Source organism: Trichosurus vulpecula, chromosome 8, assembly GCF_011100635.1.
Source record: "Trichosurus vulpecula isolate mTriVul1 chromosome 8, mTriVul1.pri, whole genome shotgun sequence".
In the NCBI taxonomy this organism is placed as follows: domain Eukaryota; kingdom Metazoa; phylum Chordata; class Mammalia; order Diprotodontia; family Phalangeridae; genus Trichosurus; species Trichosurus vulpecula.
In genome coordinates this window covers 89,504,115-89,529,688 of record NC_050580.1, presented here as the reverse complement: position 1 = coordinate 89,529,688, position 25,574 = coordinate 89,504,115, and the positions used below count along the sequence as shown (strand labels likewise).

Genomic DNA, 25,574 nt, shown 5'->3' with positions numbered 1-25,574 from the left:
TAGATTTGAGAATCATCTGCTTAGAGGCGACAGTTGAATCCATGGGAGTTGATGAGATCACCAAATGAAATAGTGAGGAGGAAGAAAAGGGCCCCAGAGCCCTAAGGAATACCCTTGTTTAGTAGAGATGATATGGGTGAAGATCCAGCCGAGGAGACTGAGAAGGAGCAGCAGACTAATAGGGAAGAGAAGAACTAGTATAGTATGGCATCACAAAGCTTAGAGAGAAGAGAGTATCAAGGAGAGGAGGGTTATTTACAGTGTCTGAGGCTGCAGAGAGGTCAAGAAGGATGAGAACTGAGAAAAGGCCGTTAGATTTGACAATTAACTTTGGAGGAGATAGTTTTGGTTGAATGATGAAGATAGAAGCCAGACTGTGGAGAGTTAAGGGAATAAGAGGAAAGGAAGTAGAGGCATTAATTGTAGATGACCTCAAGGAGTTTAGCCACAAAAGAAGGGAGGAGAGATGTAGGCAACAGTTGAGATTCATGGAGCAAGAGACATGATATTTGTAGCCAGTGGGGAAACAGTTGATAGACAAGAATTTGAAGATAAGTGACTGGGGGTGATAGAGGGAGCCAACTTTTGGAAAAGATAGGATGGAATGGGATCCCTTCTACATGAAGAGGGATTAGCCCTGGCAAGGACAATGGCCACCTCTTCCTGTGAGTCAAGGGGAAAGGAGGACATAATAACGGAAGGTATCTGAGAGGGAAGGGGAAAGAGAGACATGAGGTTTGAAGAGGGATGAAAAGGTATGGGAAAGCCACTGTGTGGGGTAATAAATCAAATAGGATTACCTTACTACATGGAGGGCCCAGTTGAGATCATGTAGTATAAACTTGTGATGGATCCAGTCAGCATGGTTCATGATTTTTGCCAGGAGCATGTGAGTTAGGAATGAAGACCACAGATGGTGGGAGTAAAATGAGACTGAGGCTTGGGAGGGCAAAATAGATGACAAGATATGAAGACAAAGTATTCAAGGGAAGAGGGCAGTGAAGAGTTGAACTGACTCATTAAGAGGTACAAATGGGAAAGGGAGGCGAGTGTAGCCTAGTGGAGGGGTGAGGGCCTGGGAAGGAACCGAGAGGGGTCGAGGGATTGGAGGCCGTGGTGAAGAGGAAGAATGGGGTTTGGGGTTACATGGCAGAGGAAGAAGTAGCATGGCCACAGACTGATCAGATAAGGGAATGTTAGAGTTCATGAATGTAGAAGTGGTGCATTTGTGGGTGATGATCAGAGGTATGACCATCTCTGTAGCTGAGGTGGGCTATAGAAATAGGTCATGAGAAGAAGTCTTAAGTTGAGGATCTGTGAGGTTTGGTGTTTGAGGGAGTTATCAGAACATATGTTGAAGTCTTCTAGTATGAGGGCAGAAGTTGGGGAGGTGAGAGACACCGTGAGTCATTCTTTCATTGAATAAAGAAAGGGAGTTTTGAGTGGTAGATGTGGATTGAGGAAACCTCAGAGGAGGTGAAGTTACTGAGACATGATGGTAAAGGGAGAACCTGGAAATGGCAGTGGAGAGCAAGGAGTATTCCAAGAGGAGAAATGAGTAGAAGTGTAACCAGTGCTTGAATGGGAGGCCATCAGAAAAAAGTCTGGTCTCAGGGAGAGCCAGAAAATGAAAGGTATGGGAAAGGGAAAGATTAGAGATGAAAGCAGATTTGTTGCCTATGCAACAGATGTTTCAGAGGGCATATTAGAAAGGATAGGTAGCCCTAGAGTGGGCTTTGGGGGAATTGGGTTGAGACAAATAGGAATAAGGGATTGTACAGGGGAGGATGGAGAGCAGGGTTTGAATAATGGAATCGGAAGAGTTCAGGGTCATTGAGATAGGGAAATTATGAGTAGGTGAGTTTGTTGATGCATGTTGATGAATGAGTTCAGGTCTGTTATCAACATCACTATGGGTTTGGCCTCAGAATATTGTGTAGGCACTAAGATTAAGGGACCAGTAGGAAGAGCTAATGGCCTGACACTTCTTTCCTTTCTCAGCAGCCAGTTCAGAAATTATTATACCCAGAAAATTCACAGTGTATTATACGTAATACACTGTGCTAGGCATAGAGAGGTTTTCAAAGAAGAGCAAGAAATGGGTCCGTGCCTTCATGTAACTTAAATAGATGGTTTTATATTTCAGATGGAAAAACTGAAGACCCAGTGGTTTAATTTCTTGTACTTGTTCCAATAGTATATGGTGAGGAAGGAGGAGGTGGAGGGAATCTGTTTATTAAAGTTTAGAAAGCCCATCACATTTCTAGTTCACTTAATTCTCCAAACCATTTGTATCACAGGAACTGAAAGCCAGTATCTTTAATTTAGTTCTGAGTTTTATTAAAACCTCAGGCTGAAATAACATGAAAAATATCATTTGTATCTAAATGGGAATAGAGAAGTTTTTCAGCCTTTGGTATTTCTGACTTTTGTGTTCATATCAGAATAATTAAATGACCATCAACATTTGACATTCTTAGAAACAGAAGTCTTATTGTTTGTTTTCATCTCTGGTAGATGAAGAACTGGAAGCGAAGATACTTTCAATTGGATGAAAATACCATAGGCTACTTCAAATCTGAACTGGTATGTTCTTCCACAAATTTTTACGTAAAAAGTACATATTTAGAACAGGTGTTTCTGACTCTGGGGTCCATGGTCCCTTGGAGGGGTCTGTGGATAGATTTCACAAGGTCTGTAAATTTTTTTTAAGTGCAATAACTTTTCTGCATTTAAAAACATTATTTTGAGAAGGGGCACATAGGTGTCATCAGACTGCAGAGAAGTCCGTGATGCAGAAATGGTTTTGTTTTGTTTTTTTAAAAACTTATTTAGAAAGAGAGAAGCCGTTTGGCATGGTGGAAGAGAGTCAGTCTCAAAGCCAAGAAGAGTTGAGTTCAAATGATGCTTTTAATGCATACTAGCTGTGTGACCTTAAGCAAATTCTAACCTCTTAGTGCAGTAGACTAGAGGTGTCAAATTGGCCTAGACCCTCCAAACTCTGTACCAGATTAAAGTGTAATTGGAAAATAGTTAACAAAATAAAAATACAATACAACCTAGATACTGTTAGTATGTGGTGGTCAGTATGGGTTTGCAGCTATACTTTTGTATTTGAGTTGACATCACTGCTCTAGATAAGTTGCAAAGAGGGTGCCCACTTGCCTTGGGAGAGGGAATTTCCTCCCCCAGGGTTTCCCTGTACTGTGAATTTATAGTCAGTCCTTATCCCTATCCCTGTATTGTAATGGCTACACTTCTTATTGCTTGTGCTTCCTTGGCCTTCTGAATAATGTATTCAAGTCACTTTTGAATGTTGTTATTTGTATGTATTTTGCTAATGTTATTTATATTATGTATGTGGTATGTATCTGGTAAAAGGATCATAAAAGCAAAAAGGGCAAGACAGCATAGTACAGTAGGTAAGCCAGGAGGAGCTCACTTCAGTCCCTTCCTCTTATACTTTGTATCTACATGACCATGACCAAGTCACAGCCTCCCAGGCCCTCCCACTCAGCTCTAACATTGTAAGGTACACAGGAGATTGCCAATTTCCTTTGATGAGGGGGATTTTTACAATGTGAGGTACCCATACTAATAACATCATAGATCCAAACCAAAACCGAAAAGCCACACTTGAAAGATAAACCTATATAAGTCCATAGAAAGAAGAAAAAATTGTTGTCACTGGAAGCCAACATTAGGCACGAGGGTTATATTGCCTTATCTTTACCTTCTTCCTTTTTTTTTTCCAGCCCATAAATCTAGTTGGGAAAAAATAGATGAGATTTATTTTAGTGTTGGAACTTTCCCTTTTTGTTTTAAGTTTTTTGCTATTTCTTACGAGATATTTATATTGTTTGATTTCAGACATGTAAACCAAAACTAAAACTATCTTTTGACATGCTTGGATAATCTTATTTTAAAATATATAGTGTGAGATTTACTGATTTATTTAATAGCTAGTTTATGTTTTTATGTTTAGGATAATTCAGTTTATACATAAGTGGGTTTATAACTTGTCAAAGCAACTGATTTTTTGAAGTAGTATGCCATATCTGGGTTGCAACAAAAAAAAGTTAAGTTTAAAATTTAACTCAGTAAACAGATGAAGTGGTCAGTATTCCTTGACGAAGTGGTACTGCTATCTCACGTTTATATTATAGGACTTAGGTAAAGGTTTACAAAGCACTTCATACTCATAGTTCTATGAAATGCACTGTATTTCATGCATCAATGCTGCGTGCATGATGCGGCGTGGTAAAATCAGAACATGTGAGATTGAATCCTGCTCCTGGTATTTCCTACCTTGGGCAAGCTGTTTAGCCAAGCTTCACTTTCCACAGCTGTAAAATGGGGATAGTATTTACATTACTTAACCTCCCAGGATTGTGAGGAGAAAAGTGCTTGGAAACATAGACTACACTGAACTAGCTCTCTAATCGCAACAATATGGAGACTCCCTTCAGTAATGTGAATTGCGGCTTATCTAAGGCTACTTTTGCTCCTCTTCTAATGTTCTCCTAGAAGTTTGCCACTAGAGGTCCGTTCAACATTATGGGGACCTTCCTCACTTTCTCTTGATATCATGAGGCCTCCAGTGGAGCATATTGGCTGTCCATTGGTTATTACTGCACTCTCACTACATGACCAGCCCACATCTTTCACTTACATATTTCTTTGAGACCTCTTTTTGACTCTGATTCTACTTGGTAGTACATATTTGTGTTATAAACCTGTTTAATGGGAGTTATTATTTTAAGTTTGTGATACTCACAATTTTTTTAAAAAACTTAAAATTTCTTATAATTCCTTAAAATTTGCAAGCATCTATTTTCTCTTCCCACCTACTCCTTTCCCCCCATTAAGCAAAATATTTAAAAAAGAAAAAGAAAATCCTCATAATGAACATGCATGGTAAAGCAAAGCAAATTCCTTTATCGACTGTCTGAAAACATATGTATCACTCTGCATCTTACCTTTCTGTTAGAAGGTGGATAAGATGCTTCATCTTCAGTCCTCTGGAATCATGGCTTATAATTGCAAGTCTTTCAAAGTTGTAGGAAAAAAAAACCTAGTTAGTTAATTTAATAGTTTAAAAGTAAACCAGGCTTTCATTAAAGGCAGGCATAAGACATGTGAGGGATTATGTGCCAGTTTTCCCTTCATAACATGAAGTTTTGTATTAGATTTGCAGCGATCATATTTTTGATGGCTAATAAGATTATCAAGTTTTAATATAGATTCCCAAGGAAAATAGCTAACCCTGAACATGATCTTAAAAGAAAAGTTATGTGTTGGTTTACATGTTTTTTGGCAGGAAAAGGAACCTCTCCGGATAATACCACTTAAGGAGGTTCATAAAGTCCAAGAATGTAAACAGAGGTGAGCAATGCTAATTTAAACCCTGTTCAAATGCTCTGTCATAGTTGAATATGTAATGTGTCTTTGAATTGTGATAACCAGTTGCTAACTTATTTTTTTCATCAATTACATCATTTAGTTGTTTATAGTTGAGACATTTACTTTATACCTATTTTAAAAATCACATTTAAAGGATTAGATTTTTCCATGGTCTTCATGACAAAACAGAGTATTAGAAATCTATTTTCAACTTATTTAAACTCTTAGAAAAAATAACTTTAATAAGAGTAGTCTACAATTCACCAACTTGATTTGAAAAATTGAAATTTTAGGTTATTTTTAGTACTCATAGGCACTGCAAATGTGGCTTGCTTGAATAATTTGTCATCTCTGCTGATGTTTCTCCAAGGATAAAATAGAAAACAGCTTTGAAACTGAAACTGACATATGGAGTAGGGGGAGGAAGGTATGCTTAATCAGCAGATTGGGTCACACACAGATAATCAAGAACTTATATAACAACTTGAAAACTGAGGTCCTTAAATATAAGCATTTTTATTTGCATCATAAAGATGTAATAAAAACATGTGCCATGACTTTCTGTTCTTCAAATGCGATATTGGTAAAGTACTTGGCACAAAAACTTATTCCCTACTCCTTTTCCCCAAGACAAAAACTGAAAATAAAGTTGAAATAGTAGTTGCTAATTTCAGTTTGTTTACATTAATCTAAGACTTTGATTATTGACATTTGTTTATTCTTAAGGAAGTTTTCTTTTTAAAAGTCTTGGTTTCTGTTTACTTATTGAAACTTGAAGAAAGATGAGCAGCATGAAGAATCAACTGTAAATACATTTGGATATTTTGTTTTCCCAGTGACATAATGATGCGAGACAATCTCTTTGAAATTGTAACAACATCTAGAACTTTCTTTGTGCAGGTAAGACAATTATTTTGAGATTCTACAAGAAACTATATGGCAGTATTAATTCGATAATGCGTATATTAGAATCTGTCATTTGTGGGGTTAAAAAATTGTACTCCACAAATACAACAAAAAGATTTTATATGGAAGGTTTTGAGCTGAATCATTAAGAAGTAGAAAATAATCTTCCCATTATTAATAAAATTAAGTTACATTAGAATGGAAAAAAAATGTTGTTAGAATTTGAATTTTGTGATTGTTTTGCTGCTTAATGATAGCTATTGATTCATAAGTCCTGGAAACTATTTTTCTTAAGTGGGAATGCTTGGTATTATCTTGTTCACTTTTTAATGGCCTTTAATTTTCCATTTTCCCTTTTATTGTAATTTTATGATAAATTATGATTGATATTAGAGTTAATTACCTTAACATTGTAGGGTAATTGATTATAGTTTCTTGGTTTGTTTGGTTATCTTATGTTGCAAAAAGACCATCATTAAAATAATTGCCATTTATATGCTAATATCCATTTCAAATAATTTAGAGATAGAAGAACTTGATATGGCTTTCCATATTAATGTAGAGGTGGGCATACAGGCATGATGGTGAAAAGCATGATGAAAAAATATGGTTTAGGAGTAAAAAACAAGAAAAGCCCAAAGGCTTATATTCTATACAAGAGGCTTGCAATTATTTCTTTAAATTTTTTTTTTAGAGGAAGCAAGAATTGGGAGGCACGAGACATGGAAAGCATCAAATAACATAAAAATTAAATTGGTCATGTTTTAACAGAGAGAAAATGATTCTTTACTCATGTTGGAATTGTTCCTGAATCAGCTGTTTCTGTATAGTTAAACTACTGACTTGTTAGACCAGCTATCAAAATTAATGTAAAATGAGGAGGGAGAATAAAAATTAGGAAAAAGAAAGGCTATACAATCAAAGTGCCTCCAATCTGAACTTTTTAAACTGCCTAAAATGGGGAGTGGATGGAAGAACAAACATAGACACAGATTTTTACATTTCTTAGAGAAGTTTAGCTAGTGTAAATCAATTGCCATAATGAGGAGACAGAAAACAGTCTAGGATTGACTCAACCAGCATGTTCTTGGTCTCTTTTTCAAGTAGAGAGATAGGATAAAGCGGGGGGGGGGGGGGGGGGAAGAAAGGGGAAGGAAAGGGAATAAGCATTTATACAATACTTATTAGGTTCCAGGCCCTGTGACACTAACAAAAAGGATGAAAAGGGGAAAAATAGCACCAATTAATCATTTAAAAAAGTAAATAAAAGAGAACAGTAGAAAATTCAGAAGGGGACATAGAGCAGTGTTGGAGCTACCATGTTAAAGTTGAATATAATAAAATGAAACACCCCCTCACTAAAATGTAATGGAAAAAAAAGACAAACTGTATATAGCAGAATTTCAAAATTTCGTATGTAGAGTCCTTTTTTTAATACTAAAATGTTCATGTTTGAAGTTCACAATAAAAAAGGAGCTTTTTGATTTTTGAGTTAAAAATGATTTTTATAAATAAGATGAGAGTGCTAGGAGAAAGAATTAGAAAAGAAATGAGAGCTGTGGAAGAAAGACTTGGAAAGAGAATTAATAGCTTGGCACAAGACATCCAAAACTTTATTCATGCAATAGATTTATTGAAAATTAGAATGCACTAAATAAAATTAGTAACTCTTGGAGACAACAGGAAATATTAAAACAAAGTTGAAACTATGAAAAATAGAAGAAAATATAAAATATCTCATAACAAAATAACTGACCTAGAAGACAGATCAAGGGACAAAAATTGGGCTACATCAGAATCAGGGTCCAACTACAAGGAAAATCATTGAACTACCTGAAAGCCATGATGGGGGAAAAAAAAGAGTCTATAAACAGGGTGTTTTTAAAAAATCATTATTAAGAATATTGCCCAGATCACATAGAATTAGAGTTCAAATTGAAGATAAAAAGACTACCAGTCATTTTCTGAAACAACTTCTAAAATGAAGCGTTTCAAGAATATTTAGCTAGGTGCCACCATCGAGATCACATAAGATTGAGCAGATACCATTTTAAAATAGTGGAAGCTTGGAATTTTACATTTATAATGGTAAAAGATAAAAAGCTTACAACCAAGATATTTTATCCAGCAAACTCAGTATTATCCTATAGGAGAAAAAATGGATTTTTAATGAAATGAAGGACTTCTAAGCATTCCTAATGAAAAAAGCAGGGCTGAATGGAAACTTTGAAATACGAACATGGTAGTTAAGAGAAACACAGAAGGTGAATGTGAGTGGTCATTCATAGGGAACTAAACAAAATTGAATTATTGACATTCTGATGTGGGCAGGAGATGCTACATGTGTCCCCTTAGAGCCCTATTTTCAGCAAGGCTCAGAGAAGTCTAATTAGACAGAAGAGCCTTGGGAGTATTTTGTTGTTTTAATAAATTTACAGGATTATACTTTAGGGGGCGGATGGAAGGGGGAAGTAATCCTACATAATTTCAGTGTGTAAGTAGAAGTCTGTACGGACTAGGAGAAAGGAATAAGAGGAGCAAGTGACACTTGAATTCACTATCATATGAAATGGTTAGATGAGCAAAGAATACACCCAGGATTGTGTGAAGAAAGGTATTTTAACAGGGAAATAAGGGGTGTATCTGTGCAGATTAAGGGATGCTTTAGTCCTAAGCAAAATAAATACTAAATACTGAGAAGTAGGTCTCAACAGATGATTTAAAAGGAAAGAAAGATGAGAACCTGTGATTGGGCTCTGGTTGAGTAAGAAAAAGAGGAGTGGTAGAAAGAGAAAAGGGAGGGAAAGCAGGGGAGCAGAAATAGATTACTTCTGGCATATTTCTTATTCATCACCTTCATTATAAAGAATAGGTGCAAAAACAAAGGAAAGTATGAGAATAGGATGAAAAGAAACAAAGCACTAATGATCATAACTATGATGTGAATGGGATGGACTCTTCCATAAACTTGATTTAGAAAGTAGAATCCTGTTTGTGTTGTATACAGAAAAAACACTTGAAACAAAGACACATAGAGTTAAAATACAAGGCCAGACCAAAATCTATTATGCTTCAGCTAAACTAAAAGAGGTGAGATTAGCAATCATGATCTCAGACAAGTCAACAGCAAAAAAAACCAGAATTAAGCAAAAGTAATAAACAGAGAAGCTACATTTTGCTGAAAGGTATCATAAATGATGAATTAATATTAATACTAAAATTTTTGCATATAAGTATTTAGATAACAGCATCCAAATAGTTAAAAGTTAAATGAATTACAAGGAGAAATAGTAAAACTATAATAGTGAGGAACCTCACTTTACAGACCCGTTCAGACTTAGATAAGTCTAACCAAAAAATAAGAAAGAAGTCAAGGACCTGAGTGGAATTTTAGAATAGTTAACATCTATTACTTTTCTTACACAAAACATAAATAACAAAACAAAACCCAAAATCAGTGGGCCTAGAAAGAAGCATAACTACTACTTAGCTGTTTATTGCACCTTTAAAAAATTGAGCTGGTATCAAAATATAAAAAGCAATGCAGAAAAGTATAAATATTAAGCATCTTTTATATGCTACATACTGCAATAAGAATTAAATTTCATAAAGGGAAACTGAAGAAACAATTAAAACTTCTTTGGAAACCATTTTAATCCTTTAAAATGGGTGCATCCAAAAGCAAATCATGGAAATAATCAGTAATTTCACTTAATGAAAATGACAAGAATGAAAGAACATACCAAATTTTATATGATATAGTCAAAGTATTTCTTAGGGGAAAATTAACATTTCTAAACATTTTCATTAGTAAGAACAAATCAGTGAATTGGGTATGCAGCTAAAAAGATTAGAAAAACAACAAATTAAAAACTCCTATTAAGCACCAAAATAAACGTCCAGAAAATGAAAAAAATAAAATTGAAACCAAAAAACAAAATGAAACCCCAAACCATTGAATTAATAAAGCTAGGAGGTAGTTAAAAAAAAAAAAAGCATAACAGCAATAGAAAAGAGAACACGTTTTAGCTAATTTGTTTGAAAGAAAAACAAAATTACCAGGATCAAAAAATATAAAAGGTAAATTTACAACAAATGAAAAAGAAATAATTACTAGAATTATATGCCAATAAAACTGACAAAATAAATGAAATGGACAAATATTTACAAAAATATGACATGCCCAGATTAACAGAACAAGAGGACATAATGGAAAACCTAACCCGATCTCAGAAAAGGAAATTGAACAAACCATAAATGAGCACGTAAAGGGGGAAAAAAACCCAAAAAACAAAGCCCCAAAACAAAACATGGAACCAATTGGATTTACAAGTGAATTTTGTTAGACATTTAATGAACAAATTTCAACATTACATAAGCTTTTGGGGAGAGTAAGAGGGTAGGAGTATGCTAACCATGGGAACGATTCTGATCTGATAGGGAGAGGTCCACTGGAGAGGTATGTAATGTTGCTATGTTCTGTGAGGCTTCCAAAATCCTACCTCAGGAGGGATGAGCAGGAAGAGATATGTATGTCCTGGCGAGTTTGGTAGCTTGATCAGAAGGCTAGGAGTAACATTTCCCTAGCCAGTCTCTCCAGCAGGCACCAACAGGATTCAAGCCTAGCTTATGACCTGGAGAGCCTCTGGAAGTGACCTAGAAGCAGAAGGTAGAATATCTGGCCCTACCTCCTGGAAGCCACAGGTAGGTCCTGTTCTGGTGTTGAGGGGGTAAGAAGGTCTCCAGAAGCAGCCAGAAGTCATTATAAAAGAAAAATTATGCAGGTGAAGTAATATAAGATTTCCATTGGATGAACAGATGCAAAGTGAAATGAACAGGACCAGGAGAAAATTGTACAGTAACAGCAATAGTATATAATGAAAAATTGTAAATGACTTAGCTATGCTTAGCAATACAATGATCGAAGACAATCCCAAAGGACTCATGATGAAACATGCTATCTGCCTCCAGAAAAAGAACTGATGCTGTCTGAATACAGACTGAAGCATTCTTCCTTCCTTCATTCCTTCCCTTTTTTCGCTTTCTTTCATTTTGTTCAAGTCTTCTTATACAAAATGACCAATATGGAAATGTTTTACATGATTGCACAGTATATAACATATCAGATTGCTTGCCATCTTAGAGAATGGGAAGGGAAGGGAAAGAGGAAGGAATAGAATTGGGAACTCAAAAAAATTTTTAATAACATTTAACTGGAGGAAAAATAAAATATTTTTTTAAAAAAAATTACCATTGGAGAAATTTATGACCTGAAATAGATGTACCGGTCATATATCTAGAATGAGTAAAAAAAGCTAAAAGTTTCGTTGGTAGCTATACAATATACAGATAATGTGAGGAAGGTCCAATCCAGCACAAGAATGAATTTCCTGTCCAAGATTTCCTTGAGAATCTGGATAAAAGTAATACAAAATGGGTAGGCATGGATAGGTTAAAATCCATAGTAATGGAATACTCAGTATTGTGCATTAAAGAAATTCATTAAGTGATAACAAAGTTATCTGAAAATGTGATTATGCATCTAACATGCCGTTATTTCTGAGGTGACTCACTCCTTATGATCTGGACTTGGGAGAATTAGGGAATGGAAAGCCAGAAGGAAATTTAGAGATGAAGCAGCTAATATAGCCTCCTTATTTTAAAAATGAGGAAATTGAGGCCCAAAGATGGGAATGACTTGTTCAGGATTATCTAGGTAGTAAGGAGCAGACCCGGATTGGTTCTGGGCTCTAAATCCAGTGCCACAGCTCTGATATCTTTTGATCATTGCACTTGATAAGGACACAATGTAAATCAACTCATATTTTATTAAGACAGAAGCATCTCTTGAGAAAAACATGATAAAATATTTTCTTTTCTTTTCTTTTAGGCTGATAGTCCAGAGGAGATGCATAATTGGATTAAAGCAATTTCTGGTGCCATAGTAGCACAACGGGGACCTGGAAGATCAGCAACTTCTGTATGTTTCTGAGCTTGTATTGCTTTCCAAGGTTTATTTCCCTTTTATGAAGTTGTATATCCTTTCCTTCCTCTTAATCCTTCTTGTCCTCCTCTTGTAGTAAAGTATATTGCATGGTAACTGTCATACCAACTAGACTTGCAAAAATAATGCATTTCTAATTTAATGCTTCCTGTTAGTGTTATGTATTTGTACCTTTTTGTGTGCATTGTATTGTCCTAAATGCACAATCAGGAAAACATTTTCCCAGGTCTATTGATCTTAGGAAGTCTTAGGATAAAATTTTAATAGCTATAGATTTAGTACAGTCAACTAATTCTTAACATAAAAATCATTTTTCAGGTTTTTGAAAACTTACAACTCATTTGACCATTTGTGTGGATTAAGACATTTTTACTACAAGGGAGCTTTTACTATCCTGAGGGCCAGTTTACATCTGTCTTTATCTACTATGCTAGACTTAGTGAATCTTAATCCAGATACTTGCAAATTTGTGAGTCTTCAGTATAATTGTCTGAATTAATTTTTATTGTTGGAGATCTGTTGTTACTTTTCTGGGCTGCACGTCTAGCCCTAATATGTCCTTAAAGTTCATAAAGAGAATTGAACATTGTTCATTCAGTAGAGTCTTCTTGGATAGAACATTTAAGTCAGTTTGCATTTTGATCAATATCCAGTCAGTATCTAGATCCATAAGACAAGGGGTGGGGTATCTCAATTCCTATGTATAGAAGTAGAATTTCTTTTTCAGAGATAATTTTAAGTCACTTTTGAGCTATGTAACGTATGACTATATTTACTTGGCAGTATCATAGGGTGTAAAGTTCTTTGCCTAAAGCAAATAGGTTCACCTAGTAGGTAGCCTTACAGTGATTGGAAAAATTTTTTTTATGTATTTCCTTTTTTTGTTTTGTTTTTTAGAGAGGGAAGGCAGGGCAATTGGGGTTAAGTGACTTGCCCAAGGTCACACAACTAGTAAGTGTGTCAAGTGTCTGAGGCTGGATTTGAACTCAGGTCCTCCTGACATCAGGGCCAGTGTACTACTCACCGCGCCACCTAGCTGCCCCCTTTTTTATGTATTTTCAAGTAGACTTAATAATGCATACAGAGCCTAATTAGGTCTAGAGCATTAAATATTGCATAAGTACTAAAAGATACGGTATGGGTTTCCCCCTTCATCAAAAACACTAAAAAAAAAAAAGCCCAAATTTTCTATTTGTAATAAATTTTCAAGTATTTATTTAACCTGTGTAAACAAGGAATAAGATTTGGTCAGCGATTAGGAAGTCTAAACTCTGCTGTGAAAGAGAGTTTCTCAACTGTTCTTGAGATAGATACCCTAGTCTAGAGAATTTTTATAGTGTCATGTCCTTTATATGTAGATTTATTATTCAATGATCACAGCTCAAATGTTGATTAAGTATGAGTTTTGTATTTTCCTGGTGGTGGTACTTTTCTTACAAACAGATCAGTACTTAGAAACCAGTTATTGGCTTGTTCTTCACGTTCAAGTCATCAGATATATAGCTTTTTAAAAAATATATAAGTGAAATCTTATGTAGGTAGTAATTTTTTAAACCGCCTAATGTTCCATGTGAACTTTTCAGCATTGAAGTATGAGTCTTTCTGCAAAAGCAATGGGTGTTGGGGCAAGGAAAAATTGGAGAAGGGTGTTTGTGCTTTGTGGTGGGGGCAAATTGGGCATTCTAGCTCTTCCTATCTCTCAGCAACACTTTTTCTCTTTTCCTCCCTCTCCTAAGTATAGGTTAACTCTAACCTTAGCTTTGCACTGTGTTCCAGATGCGGCAGGCCAGAAGGCTGTCGAATCCTTGTATACCGAGGTATACATCAAGAACTGGTGAATGCAGCACGTATGTGGGCTCTCATATAAACTTGCCTTCTTAACAGAGGGCTAGGACTTACACACTACTCACCACTTATCATAGAAAGTTGAGTTAAACTAAACTACCTCTTGCAGTTATCATAACTGCTTTTGTCAACACTAACCAGTCATCAGGTTTCATATATTTTGGAAAAAATTTAGACAAGTGATGGAAGAAATCCATACCTTAGTTTGGACATACAAAATGTACATCTTGATAGATAACATAAACTATGATGGAGTTTAAAGAGTAATTAATGTAAAAATTAGTTTGATGAATTCCCATGAAAGTTCCAATTTTTACATTATTCTTTATCTCATTCACTTCCGACCTAATAACCAGATATATGCAAATTCATGCATGCACATCCACTTGATAAACTGAATATTATAATAACCTTCATGACATTCCAAAAGATTAAATGGAGCCATCATATGGAAACTAATATTTGAGTAATTTTTATTATCCCTTTATTTTCAAAGCCATGAGTGTTGTAAATGAACAGAGTATGTTTAAGCTATATAGTTTTAGCCGGTTGAATGGTGAATTTAAGCATATCCACAGATGAAATTCAGTAAGAAATGTATGAAATTTGTTTTAGTAAACATTTTATGTGTATGCTTCTCTATCACTTAAAAATATATATATCTAGATACATAATAATTCTAATAGTAAATGAAATAAAAATTCACAGTGAATCAGGTTGCCAACTAATAATCACCTTTAAAAAAAAAAAACAAAAAACAACTGATGATTCCTACTTGATGAAGCAATGGAATTTTATTTCTCTAGTTTATATTTTTATGTTGAACTACAAAGGATATTTTTCCTCTATAACATTATGTGGAAGATATTTCCCATCATCAAATTAGGATGTAGTGTTTTTATTTAGATGAGATCATTCTATTAGGCTTCCATTAAAATACATTTTTCAGTTATCAATGGAACACTTAACTAATTAGAACAGCTTAAATTGGCAAAGTTCTTAAAGTTTCTGGAGCTGCCAAGTGCAGCTTTAGTGAGATATATACATATATATGTAGCTGGTTTCTTAGCTGAAATGGTTGTTGGCTTTCACTGCTATATACTCACCCCTAAAAATGCTTTGCTTTGGAAAAGCACCTTTTTGTGCTGTTATGGCTCATGCTTCGCTTTATGTGTGTGTGTGTGTGTATGTGTGTGTCTGTGTTTTGTTTTTCAGTCTCACGCTGAGTTACTGCACTCATTATTAATGAATGTGTTTGACTGACACTATTCTTTACAGGAGCATTCCAACTGTTCTTCAGAATCCAACTATGCTTTCCGTTCTGCCAATGCAACAGCAGCCACCTCACATTCCACAGCCTCTCGCAACAACTCTCTGGGCTCAAGCTTTACCATGGAGAAGCGAGGATTTTACGAATCTCTTGCCAAGGCCAAGCCAGGGAACTTCAAGGTCCAGACTCTCACTCCAAGAGAACCAGCTTCCAAAGTGACTGTACAAGCCGTGCCGAAACCTCAGCATCACAATGGCCCTCAGGAAAGAGAGAGTGACTTAGTGGATCTGGACGATGCAAGCCTTCCAGTTAGCGATGTGTAAGAATGGAAACATTTGGAGAGAAGGATCCACTTGTTAAATGCTTGACTTCCTTTTATGGGGGTTTCTAGCCAAAGATGAGACGAGAAGGAAAGGGAGAGGGTAAAATAGATTTGGGGAAGATTTACATGAAATATATTGCCTCTAACCTGTTTTTCTTATGAACTGATTATCCCAGGTAATCTAGAGAATGGCCAAACTAGAACCAATCTCTTAAAATACTAAGAATGTGTTTCAGTACCAAGGATCTAAATTCAGTTCAATAAGTACTGATGTAAGTACCTACTAAGAAATAAAAATGCTTTATGTTCTCTACTGAGTGATTAAACACTTGCTTAAATTACTCTTAGAAAATTTGACAATTTCATATATACCAAATTAAAAACATTAATTTTTCAAGGGGATGGAAGGTTATATTGGCCTTATTATATTGGTCTTGTTAAAAAAAAGTTGCTGTGAATGCCTCTCAAGTATTTCAGTATCCATACCTTTTGATTGATCAGCATTATCTATTGAAAAGTTACCAGACTAAGATATTGTTTGCATCTTAAGTCTGTGGTGCTGCAAAATTTTCTTTAGAATGTTGATAATTTTGAAAATTAGACCTTTTTTTTCCTTTTTCTTTTTTTAAATGCACTGGGTCTTAAGGTGAGTGGTAACTTTTGCACATCAGGTATTATTGGACCATCTTTATAAGGGTTTTGGTTGGATTGGTTAAGAGAAAAAAATGGCAACTCAAACTACTATATCCTAGACATTTGAACTAAATACATTTTATATTGCATTACATCAGGCCTTGCTTTGTTCAGTGTTGAAAATTACATTATTTGGTATGAGTTTTTCGAGAGATTTGATTTTTCTTAACATTTTGTGAATAATTCTTGTTTCTATATTTGGATCAGTGAAAGACCTCAAGTTTATATGTAAAGACATAATTGATGAACCTCTCTTAGTCATTCAATTGTGGCCTGTAACTTTTGTCACTGATAATCTATATTAAAGTGCCTGTGTTTTCTCATTTTGTTCCGAAACATTTGAGATCAACGTGTTCATGACCCTACCTTACTGTTTTAAAACCTTGGGATGAGATTGTTTTTGAGTAGTGTAATTTGTATTAAACTATTTAAGATAATGTCTTATGCTAGGGATATCAGAGTACTGATATTACATCTCCTAGCTGTGCAATATGTACATTTCTAAAACTGAATTCTGGATGTACATTGTATTATACAATGTCATAAATATGAACAACACTTCTAAGGAATCTTTAAATTTCAGATATATAATAGTAAATCTAAATTGAGCATGTACCATTTTGTGATTCAGTTTTGAAAACATTTGCTTTAACCAAACAATCTTGAATTTTGTGTGCTGCTATTTTTGTGATTAAAATTTGCCATTTTGCAGTAGCTTGTTTTCTGCAAATTAATAGGTAACGTGTCATGTGGGTCTCTCTTCACTTTTCCAAATTGACTTCTTGTCTATGAGATACTGAAGTTTTCTACTAAAATAGTGGGATCTAAGGGTCAAGTAATCTTCGTAATGCCAGAATTAAGTATAACAATTTAAAAATCAGAATGGATAAAGGATGCCATTATTGAGGGTTTTTTTTTATTCATAAGCTAACATTTATAAAAGTTGTACTTGTAAACTGTTTTCATTTTCTTTGTCAGATTTTTTAAAAATTTTGGTTTTTTGGTCCAGACCTGTGATTTCATTGGTATAGAGAATTCCCAGTCCCTCTACCAATGCAGATCAACAACTGTTCTCCACTTTATAGCCTTAGAGTTCACGGCCTGGGGCCCTGAAATATGAAGTGACTGCTCTTGGTTGCCGGGCACAATGTGTGAGAGGTGAGACTTCAACCCAGGTCTTCCTAGCTCTCAGGCTGCTTTCTGTACCATGCTACATCTCTCTTGGCAAATACCTATGAAAGCTAATTACAGAATTGAACTCTCTTAAAGCAATTTAAAATTGTTTAGTGATGTATCAAAAATAGTAGTTATTTTTGAAAAATTCTGAAAGCTTACCTGTGAAGAACAGTTTTCATTCTAGACCTGAACTTAACTTTCTTTGGTACAACTTTTACCTTGCATGTTCATTTTAGTATATTTTGGTATTGGCAATTTGACATATTTGGTGGAGGCAAAAGTTTAGCTCCATTTTGGGACTTTTTATAGAACTACTATGGTAGTTCATTAGCATAGGAAAATGTTCTTGTGGTTGATAATTGTCAGGGTCTCCTAATATTTATCAATACTTTTATAAATCTATGAAAATTGTTAAATTATTTTAGAACTTGTGCTGTTTCTTGTAAATATGTCACATTTTGAATTGTCAATAAATTAGTTTGGATAACTTAATAGTTGCTGCATTTTTTCATTATGTTACATGCTTTCCGAATTGGGAAAATATGTTTATCTCTTCTTCCTTCTTCCCAAGTACTTTCTCTCACCTGCCTAAGTTGAAGTTTAGTTAAGATTTTTTTGTTGTTGTTGTTTTAGATTGGTTGAACATTGTAATGACTAGCTATTAAACTGGTCAGATTGAATTTCTCTTCTTTGTTGTTCATTTTGGTTTCCTTAGATTTTCTATAGCATAACAGCCAGAATGGAACTTATAAAGAAATAGAAGTTATATTCAATTCATTGACTTGAATTTCAAATTTAAGGAGTATTGAGACCTTTGGTATTTTGCCTGATAAATAAAGATAAGCTTCAGCTTTAAGGTAGGATTGTTGGGCCATAGCCTAATGTAAAGAAAGATAATGACCTAAAAAAAAGCCTATTGGTTATCTTGTTAACATGTAGAATTAGTTTTTATCATGTTTCATAGCACAGTATATTTTGAATAATATGGACTGGTTAGCATAACTGATTAGAGTGCCCAATATAGTTAAAGGTCAAATTAAGCGTTTAATTCCCCTGAGTCATTTAGCAGAAAGAAGTAACCCATTTTGGGACCACAGACTACATTCTTGTGACTATTGGCCCATTAACTTAGGCCCCTCCATTGATCAAGAGGGAGATTAGATAAAAGGTAATAATTAAACTTGTATAAGCTAGCATCACTGATGCTTAAGCAAAACAAAATCTAGCATGAAAAAAAGTTACAGAACCCATTTTACAGTACAATAAACACAGTGAAGGAGCTTTATGTTCCACAGTCAGTGTGGCACATGGTTAACGTTCTGAACTTGGAGTCAGCAACATCTGGGCTCAAAGCCTTCCTCTACAGAGGAGGGTTTCGTACATTCACAGCATGAAAATCGATGAAGAAATACCTCAAACTTAATAGGAAAATGGAGGGAATGGGCTTAAGAGGGAGGACAACAGGTAAGGGAGTTAGCAAAACACTTCCTGATCCCAAAGAAGAGGTTAAAGGGAAAGGCATGACGACTGGCCAAGAACTAGAACTTAAAAGGCTGTTCTTGTCATTTGGAGAATGGCCACACAAATTGTAGATGAATGTAAGGAACGATTACTGTGCAAACATGGAATATTATTGTGGCAGAAGAGAGAGTCTAAGAGAATCCTAGGTGGTATGAACTGATGCAGAATTGAGTAAGCAGCATGAGAAGCACAATTTATACACAGACAGCAACATTATAAATTTAAAAAAAAACTTTTAAAGACTTAAGGCTGCTGATTAAACAACGACCATCCACAATTCCAAAGTACCTATGCTGAAGCATGTCATCTACTTCCAGATCGATGACAGAGACATGTTTTTTGACACGGCCACTGAATTCTTTTTGCTTGATTATTTGTTACAAAAGTGTTTTGTTTTTTTTTCTTTAGGTTTTTAATTGGGGATAAAAGAGAGATATCAATAGGGGTACCAAAAAAGAGGCAACTTGAATATTTGAAATAAAAGGACAAGGGAACACAAGTAAGACAGTTTTGAAAGTAAAGTGTGGAATTTATTACACTTTAAAAAGATATAAAATGGAAATTAATAGTCTCATAAATCCTACTTTTATGTTCTGCTTGGAATATGGAAATACTCTTTTTTGGTGTTTAAGTTCAGAACAAAAAATAATCTTAAAAATTAAAACCTCCTGACATTTATGCAATGTATGACCCTGGGCAAGTTGTTTTAACATCTCTGACCCTCTGTTTCCTCCTTTGTAGGATGGGGGCCAATACCTGTAATAATCTGCTTTGTGCCTTAAAGCTCACTAATGATGAGTATGGGGAAGGGTGTTTGCTGTGGGTCTGGACAGATTTTGAATGTCAGTTTGGTACGTGTTGTAATGGCTGATTACTAATTCATGAAAGCTCTCTTCACTTTGCTGCTTGCTTTGTGCACATTTTTTGTTCACTTCCTTGCACCCCTTTATGCCTTTATTTTTGGATGTGACCCAGACATGGCTGACCTACTCTTCTGCCAATATCATTATATGCTATTTTTTTTTAAGGTAAGTAACTTGGTGTATTGATTGTAACATTTTGCTCCTGGACTGTGGCCTCCGAGGCTTATCTAAACCTCGCGGACCTCAGCATGGAATAGATGCACAATAAATACATGTTGGATGAATTAATAGATTTAAGTCTGTGTTGCCATATCTTTTCCTCATGGCCTTATTCCAGGTGATAATTATTACTTTACAGAATTAATGGAGAGTCTTCCCAACTCCCTCCCTTTTGTGCCTCTAGTAGGCTAGGAAGACCTTCTTCCAGGCATCACTCGGGAGTTGCCACCAGCCCCAGAGGGGACGCCCCCTCTGGCTGTTGCTTTGATCATCCTTAAAAGTCTCTTTGGAGACTCTCATTGACTTTCAATTGCAATTTGGAACAAAACCAAGATATATGTGGAAATATTTTTTAAATCATATAACAAAGGAATATATATGTCTATCCTGATTCTCACATTTGAATTCAAGAATGTTCCAGGCTAAAATATGTTCCTTGCGTTTTCCTTCTCTCCTGTGTTTTTCTTTTGTCCCAGACATGTTTATTTGGTGTCCTTTGTATCTGTGTGATCACCTTTTCTTCAAGCCTCCCAAGCCACACCCTTTCTGGAATGACCTCTTTTTCCTTTCTTTTACCATTCAAATAATTTAAAAATCCTAGTTGTTTTTTTTTTCTGGGAAGCCTCAACCAGCTTACCAGAAGATGTAGAGTTTACTACACACATATATTTAATGCTTATCTGTTTATCTCAAGAAGGAAGTGCCTAGAAGTTTAGAACAGTCCATTTTGGTCATCTTTGGTACTTTCGGTACACCTTCTAGTCTGCTATTCTTTAGCATTTTGTCAGTATTAACAAAGATCCCAGTCACTTTTATCACCATCACTTCCTTCTGGTGCTTCGATTGTTACTTTTAGGGCCTTCTGTGCATCGGTGTCCTAGCGATGTTCCTACCAGTGGACTAGAGGGTCCTAAGTTTAGAGCTATGTGAGACCGTCTATTCCAATCTCCGGCAGCTAGGTGGTGCAGTGGATAGAGCCGCTGAACTTGGAATCAGGAAGACTCATTTTCCTGAGTTCAAATCCGGTCTCAGACCCGTACTAGCTGTGCAACCCTGGGCAAGTTCTTCATCTGTAAAGTGAGCTAGAGAAGAAAATGGCAAAGCAGCCCAGGATCTTTTGCCAAGGAAACCTCAAGTGCAGTCATGAAGAGTTGGACACAACTAAAACAGCTGAACAACAATTCAATCCCTTCATTTTGCAGATGAGGAAACAGGACCAGAGAGGCTAACTAACTTGCCCAGAGTCACAAATCTATTAACTTTCTAGGGTAGGAGTTGAATCTAGGTCTTCTAACCATATGTGGATGTTAGTCCCAAGAAAATTCCAATCCTAGTCATGGGACATTTTCTCCTAGAATTTATTTCCTCTTGTGTATTAGTATTTATTTTACTCCATATACTCTGAGGATCCAAGAAGTCACAATTCTTAAATGGTTAAAAAAAAAAACTATGTATTGCATGAAATAATACTTTATAAGTTAGTTAAAAGAAGGGAGGGAGGACGTCTTGATCCAACCATTGATCTTCTGACTTGCTGTTGGTAAAGCCGCTCTCTAGGTCCTAGGTTCCTAATTTGTAAAATGTGATTAGAATTAGATGACATCCCAGGTTGCTTCCAGTGTGGACATTTTATGACATTATCATTGTGTGACATCTCCTCAGCAACCCAATAAATAATTCCTGCTAGCTTTGTCACATGTTGATTAACTAGTATAACTTTATTTGATTTTTACCCCACTAAAAAGAACTTTAAAACCATACATTTACAAAGTAAGGCATATGGAATCTTCAACTTGGATGTTTAAAAGAAAAAAAGAATTCTCTTTAGTTTTCCATTCCCTTCTGTATGGAGTCCAGATATTTTCATTCTTAGTATTTGACTTTATGCAATACATTGATATCAAGTATAATTTTTCCCCTTTTATTCAAGTAATTGAAGTAGGTAATTATTTGTATCAAACACATTAGATCAAACTCATCAAATAGCAGATTTGGTAAAGATGTCCTCTTTGTCTTTGAAAGAATTGGTTGATTTTCCAGATGCCCATAAACATACAAGGTGTGTATAAATTATTTTTATTTCACATAACCAGCTTTTTCATATGTACATCATCTAAGTTAAATGTGTATATATTATCTCATTTTTCAGCATAATATAAAAAATTACATTTGTCTAAATATTAAATAGGACAAAATTATTTCTTCCAATATTGACAGGCTGAAATGGCCTTTAGAATTTTGATTTTATATCTCATTTACAAAGTAGCATTCTGCTATTAAGGTGAATGGAGAGCAAATTTTTCCAACAAGCTTGACTCCAGTGCCATAATATTGCAATACTCCTATGGTAATAGCACCACCTTCTGGTCGTATGACAAATCACCAGGTTTTATAATGTCAGAAGGTCAATTTACAATAAATTATTTAAACTGGACCCCAACAAACTTTTTTATTTTGCTCAATCACAGTAAAATTTAGGGACAAAAATTTTCGATTACCTAGCATGTAGCTGGGATTTTAAAAATAAATCAGATCACATTTTCTTGAAGCAGCCACATTTATCTCCAATCAGGAATTGGATATAGTGCATTCAACATTGACTTCTCCCAGAGTTGAATGGTGACTGAAGGAAGGGGCTCGAACTTTTTAGCATTAGTGAATTCAGCACTACCGGTGACAGAGATAGCCAGAGTTAGCCATGAAGTTGTTTACAACTAGACGCTGTTATCTTCCCAAACCCCAAGTAGCTACCTGGCCGGTTAGCAATGAGTACTGGTTAATTTTTGTTGTTGTGTGGTTCTGTGGGCTGTTGGAAATTTTGTCCTGTCTTGGCTCCCCAGCAGTTGTAGGCACTTAAGGGCCCTATATTTATTTTCATGAATGATCAAGTCATTTGGTAGAAAATCACTAGATAAAATTTAATTTAAAATACTAAACCAGGACAAGGCCTCTAGGATCAACTTGCTTAAACCACCTGATGGTTGATCTTAGCATTAGGATCCAGGAACTCAAGAGTGATTTCCTTTCCTGTCTCATTGAAAGTCTAATTTTTTTTGATGCCTTCGTCATCAGGAATGCTCTTTGTCCTAGGTGTTTGAAGAATACTTTGAAGCACAATGGCAGAAGGCTGATAGAATGCTGGAGTCAGGAAGACCTGAGTTCAAATCTTGTCTATGGTACTTACTGTGTGACCCTTAGCAAATCAGTTAGCATTTCTGTACCTCAGTTTCCTTATTTGCAAAATGGAGGGGTTAGATTCTATGACCTCCATGGTCCCTTCCAGCTCTAAATCTATGATCTTATCAATTCTCTTGGAAACGCATTCATTTTACAACTTTTTAGGGGAAACAAATCAGTTTTCTGGAAATATGTGGTGTCAACCATGATAACAAATGACCAAAGAGCCACAGCAGCTCTGCAATGGCTAGTAACTGTTAAAAAAAACAGCTCACAGAGGTTAACAAAACCACGGTTGAATGTAGAATCAAAACAAAATAAGATCAAAGAGACAACAGCAGTTATGAGCAAAAAGCTTTCTTTATTCTGTTGGAGGGATGCCAGCTTTAGTGTGTTCAAATCTCAGTACTTCTATCTATGACTACACAGCAATCTGTAGCCCTGATGGTGAGGGGTAACAGCAACAGTGAGACAAGTTTGATTCATGGCAGGACTTCAAGACCAGAACACAGTTATTATAGGTGCTTGTCTGAGCTAAGGGACTATCTGGTGCTGATGTGAAAAACTGGGATTTTGCTGTGGCTGGGACCATCCAGAGGGTGAGCCATAAAGGATTGTTAGCCCATGCTGAGGACACGGCTTGCTTGTTGGGTCTTAGCTCTGGAAAACATGGTAAAAGGAGGGAAGCAAAAAAGAGGGGTGGTCTTGTCACAGGGGTCCTGACAATGGTAAGCCAAATAAGCTGGGATATCTTCAACTTAAATCTAGTAAACGTAATGCTGACCATATGTAAAGGCACTGTGCTTAATATCAGTATTTTTATTTTTTATTAGAAACCTTTGTAAGCTTTTTAATGTACACATTATGATTCATATTTCCTACTTAAATTTGTTTTTGACAAGTGTTACATTTGCATTCTTTTAAAAATATTCTATTTGTCCCGAATTACATCTAAAAACAATTTTAACATTGTTTTAGAAGTTATGAGTTCCAAATTCTATCCCTCATTCCCCCTCCCCCACCGTCTGATATAGTTTATATGTGTGAAGTCACGTAGAACATTTCCATATTAGCCATTTGCTACAAGAAGACTTGAACCAAAAAGAAAAAAGAAAGGAAAAAAGTAATATATAGTGTGTTTTAGTCTGTATTCAGACAACAGTTTTTTCTCTGGAGGTGGGTAGCATTTTTCATTATGAGTCCTTAGGGATTGCCTTAGATCGTTGTATTGCTGGGAATAGCTAAGTCCTTTCCAGTTCTTCCATTGTACAATATTTCTGTTACTTTACAATGTTGTCCTGCTCACTTCACTTTGTATCAGTTCATGTAAGTCTTTCCAGGTTTTTCCAAAATCATCCTGCTTGTAATTTCTTATAGCATAACAATATTCTGTTATAATAGCAAACCACAACTTATCCAGCCATTCCTCAATTGGTAGGCATCCCTTCAATTTCCAATTCTTAGCCACCACAAAAAGAGCTGCTATAAATATTTTTGTACAAATAGGGCCTTTCCCGCCTCTTTTTTTTCTTTAAATCTCTTTGAGATACAGATCTAGTAGTGGTATTGCTGAATCAAAGTGTATGCAATTTTATAGCCCTTTGGAGCATAGTTCCAAATTGCTCTCCAGAACAGTTGGATCAGTTCACAATTCCACAAACAGTGCATTAGTGTCCCAGTTTTCCCACACCCCCTTCAACATTTATCATTTCCTTTTTTTGTTATACTAGCCAATCTGATGGATGTGAGGTGGCACCTCAGAGTTGCTTTAATTTGCATATGTCTAATCAATAGTGATTTAGAGTATTTTTTCAGATTATAGATAGCTTTGATTTCTTTGTCTGAAAACTGCCTATTCATATCCATTGATCATGTATCCTTTGGGGAATGACTTGTACTCTTATAAATTTGACTCAGTTCTCTGTATATTTGAGAAATGAGGCTTTTATCAGAAATTCTTGCCATAAAAATTTGCCCCCAGTTTTCTGCTTTCCTTCTAATTTTGTTTGCATTGGTTTTGTTTGTGCAAAAACTTTTAAATTTTTTTATGTAATCAAAATTATCTGTTTTACATTTGATAATGCTCTCTATATCTTGTTTGATCCTAATTTCTTCCCTTCTCCATAGATCTGACAGGTAAACTATTCCATGCTGTCCTAATTGGCCTGAGATATT

The 25,574-nt window shown here is 35.4% G+C and overlaps 1 protein-coding gene across 4 annotated transcripts in view; it reads left to right on the top strand.

Annotated features, from left to right (window-relative positions):
- Nucleotides 1–18,111, top strand: part of PLEKHA1 (pleckstrin homology domain containing A1) — a 75,162-nt gene extending 57,051 nt beyond the window's left edge. For 2 of the 4 annotated variants that reach the window (XM_036735215.1, XM_036735218.1), the window contains 5 exons: nucleotides 2,518–2,586; nucleotides 5,321–5,385; nucleotides 6,240–6,303; nucleotides 12,200–12,289; nucleotides 15,437–18,111. In XM_036735215.1, the coding sequence (XP_036591110.1) occupies nucleotides 2,518–2,586; nucleotides 5,321–5,385; nucleotides 6,240–6,303; nucleotides 12,200–12,289; nucleotides 15,437–15,751 (603 nt within the window). In that variant the 3' untranslated portion in view covers nucleotides 15,752–18,111. Of the gene's footprint in view, nucleotides 1–2,517; nucleotides 2,587–5,320; nucleotides 5,386–6,239; nucleotides 6,304–12,199; nucleotides 12,290–14,089; nucleotides 14,161–15,436 lie in introns of all 4 variants that reach the window. The other 2 variants (XM_036735216.1, XM_036735217.1) reach the window with 2 other exon arrangements.
- The last annotated feature ends 7,463 nt before the right edge of the window (nucleotides 18,112–25,574 follow it).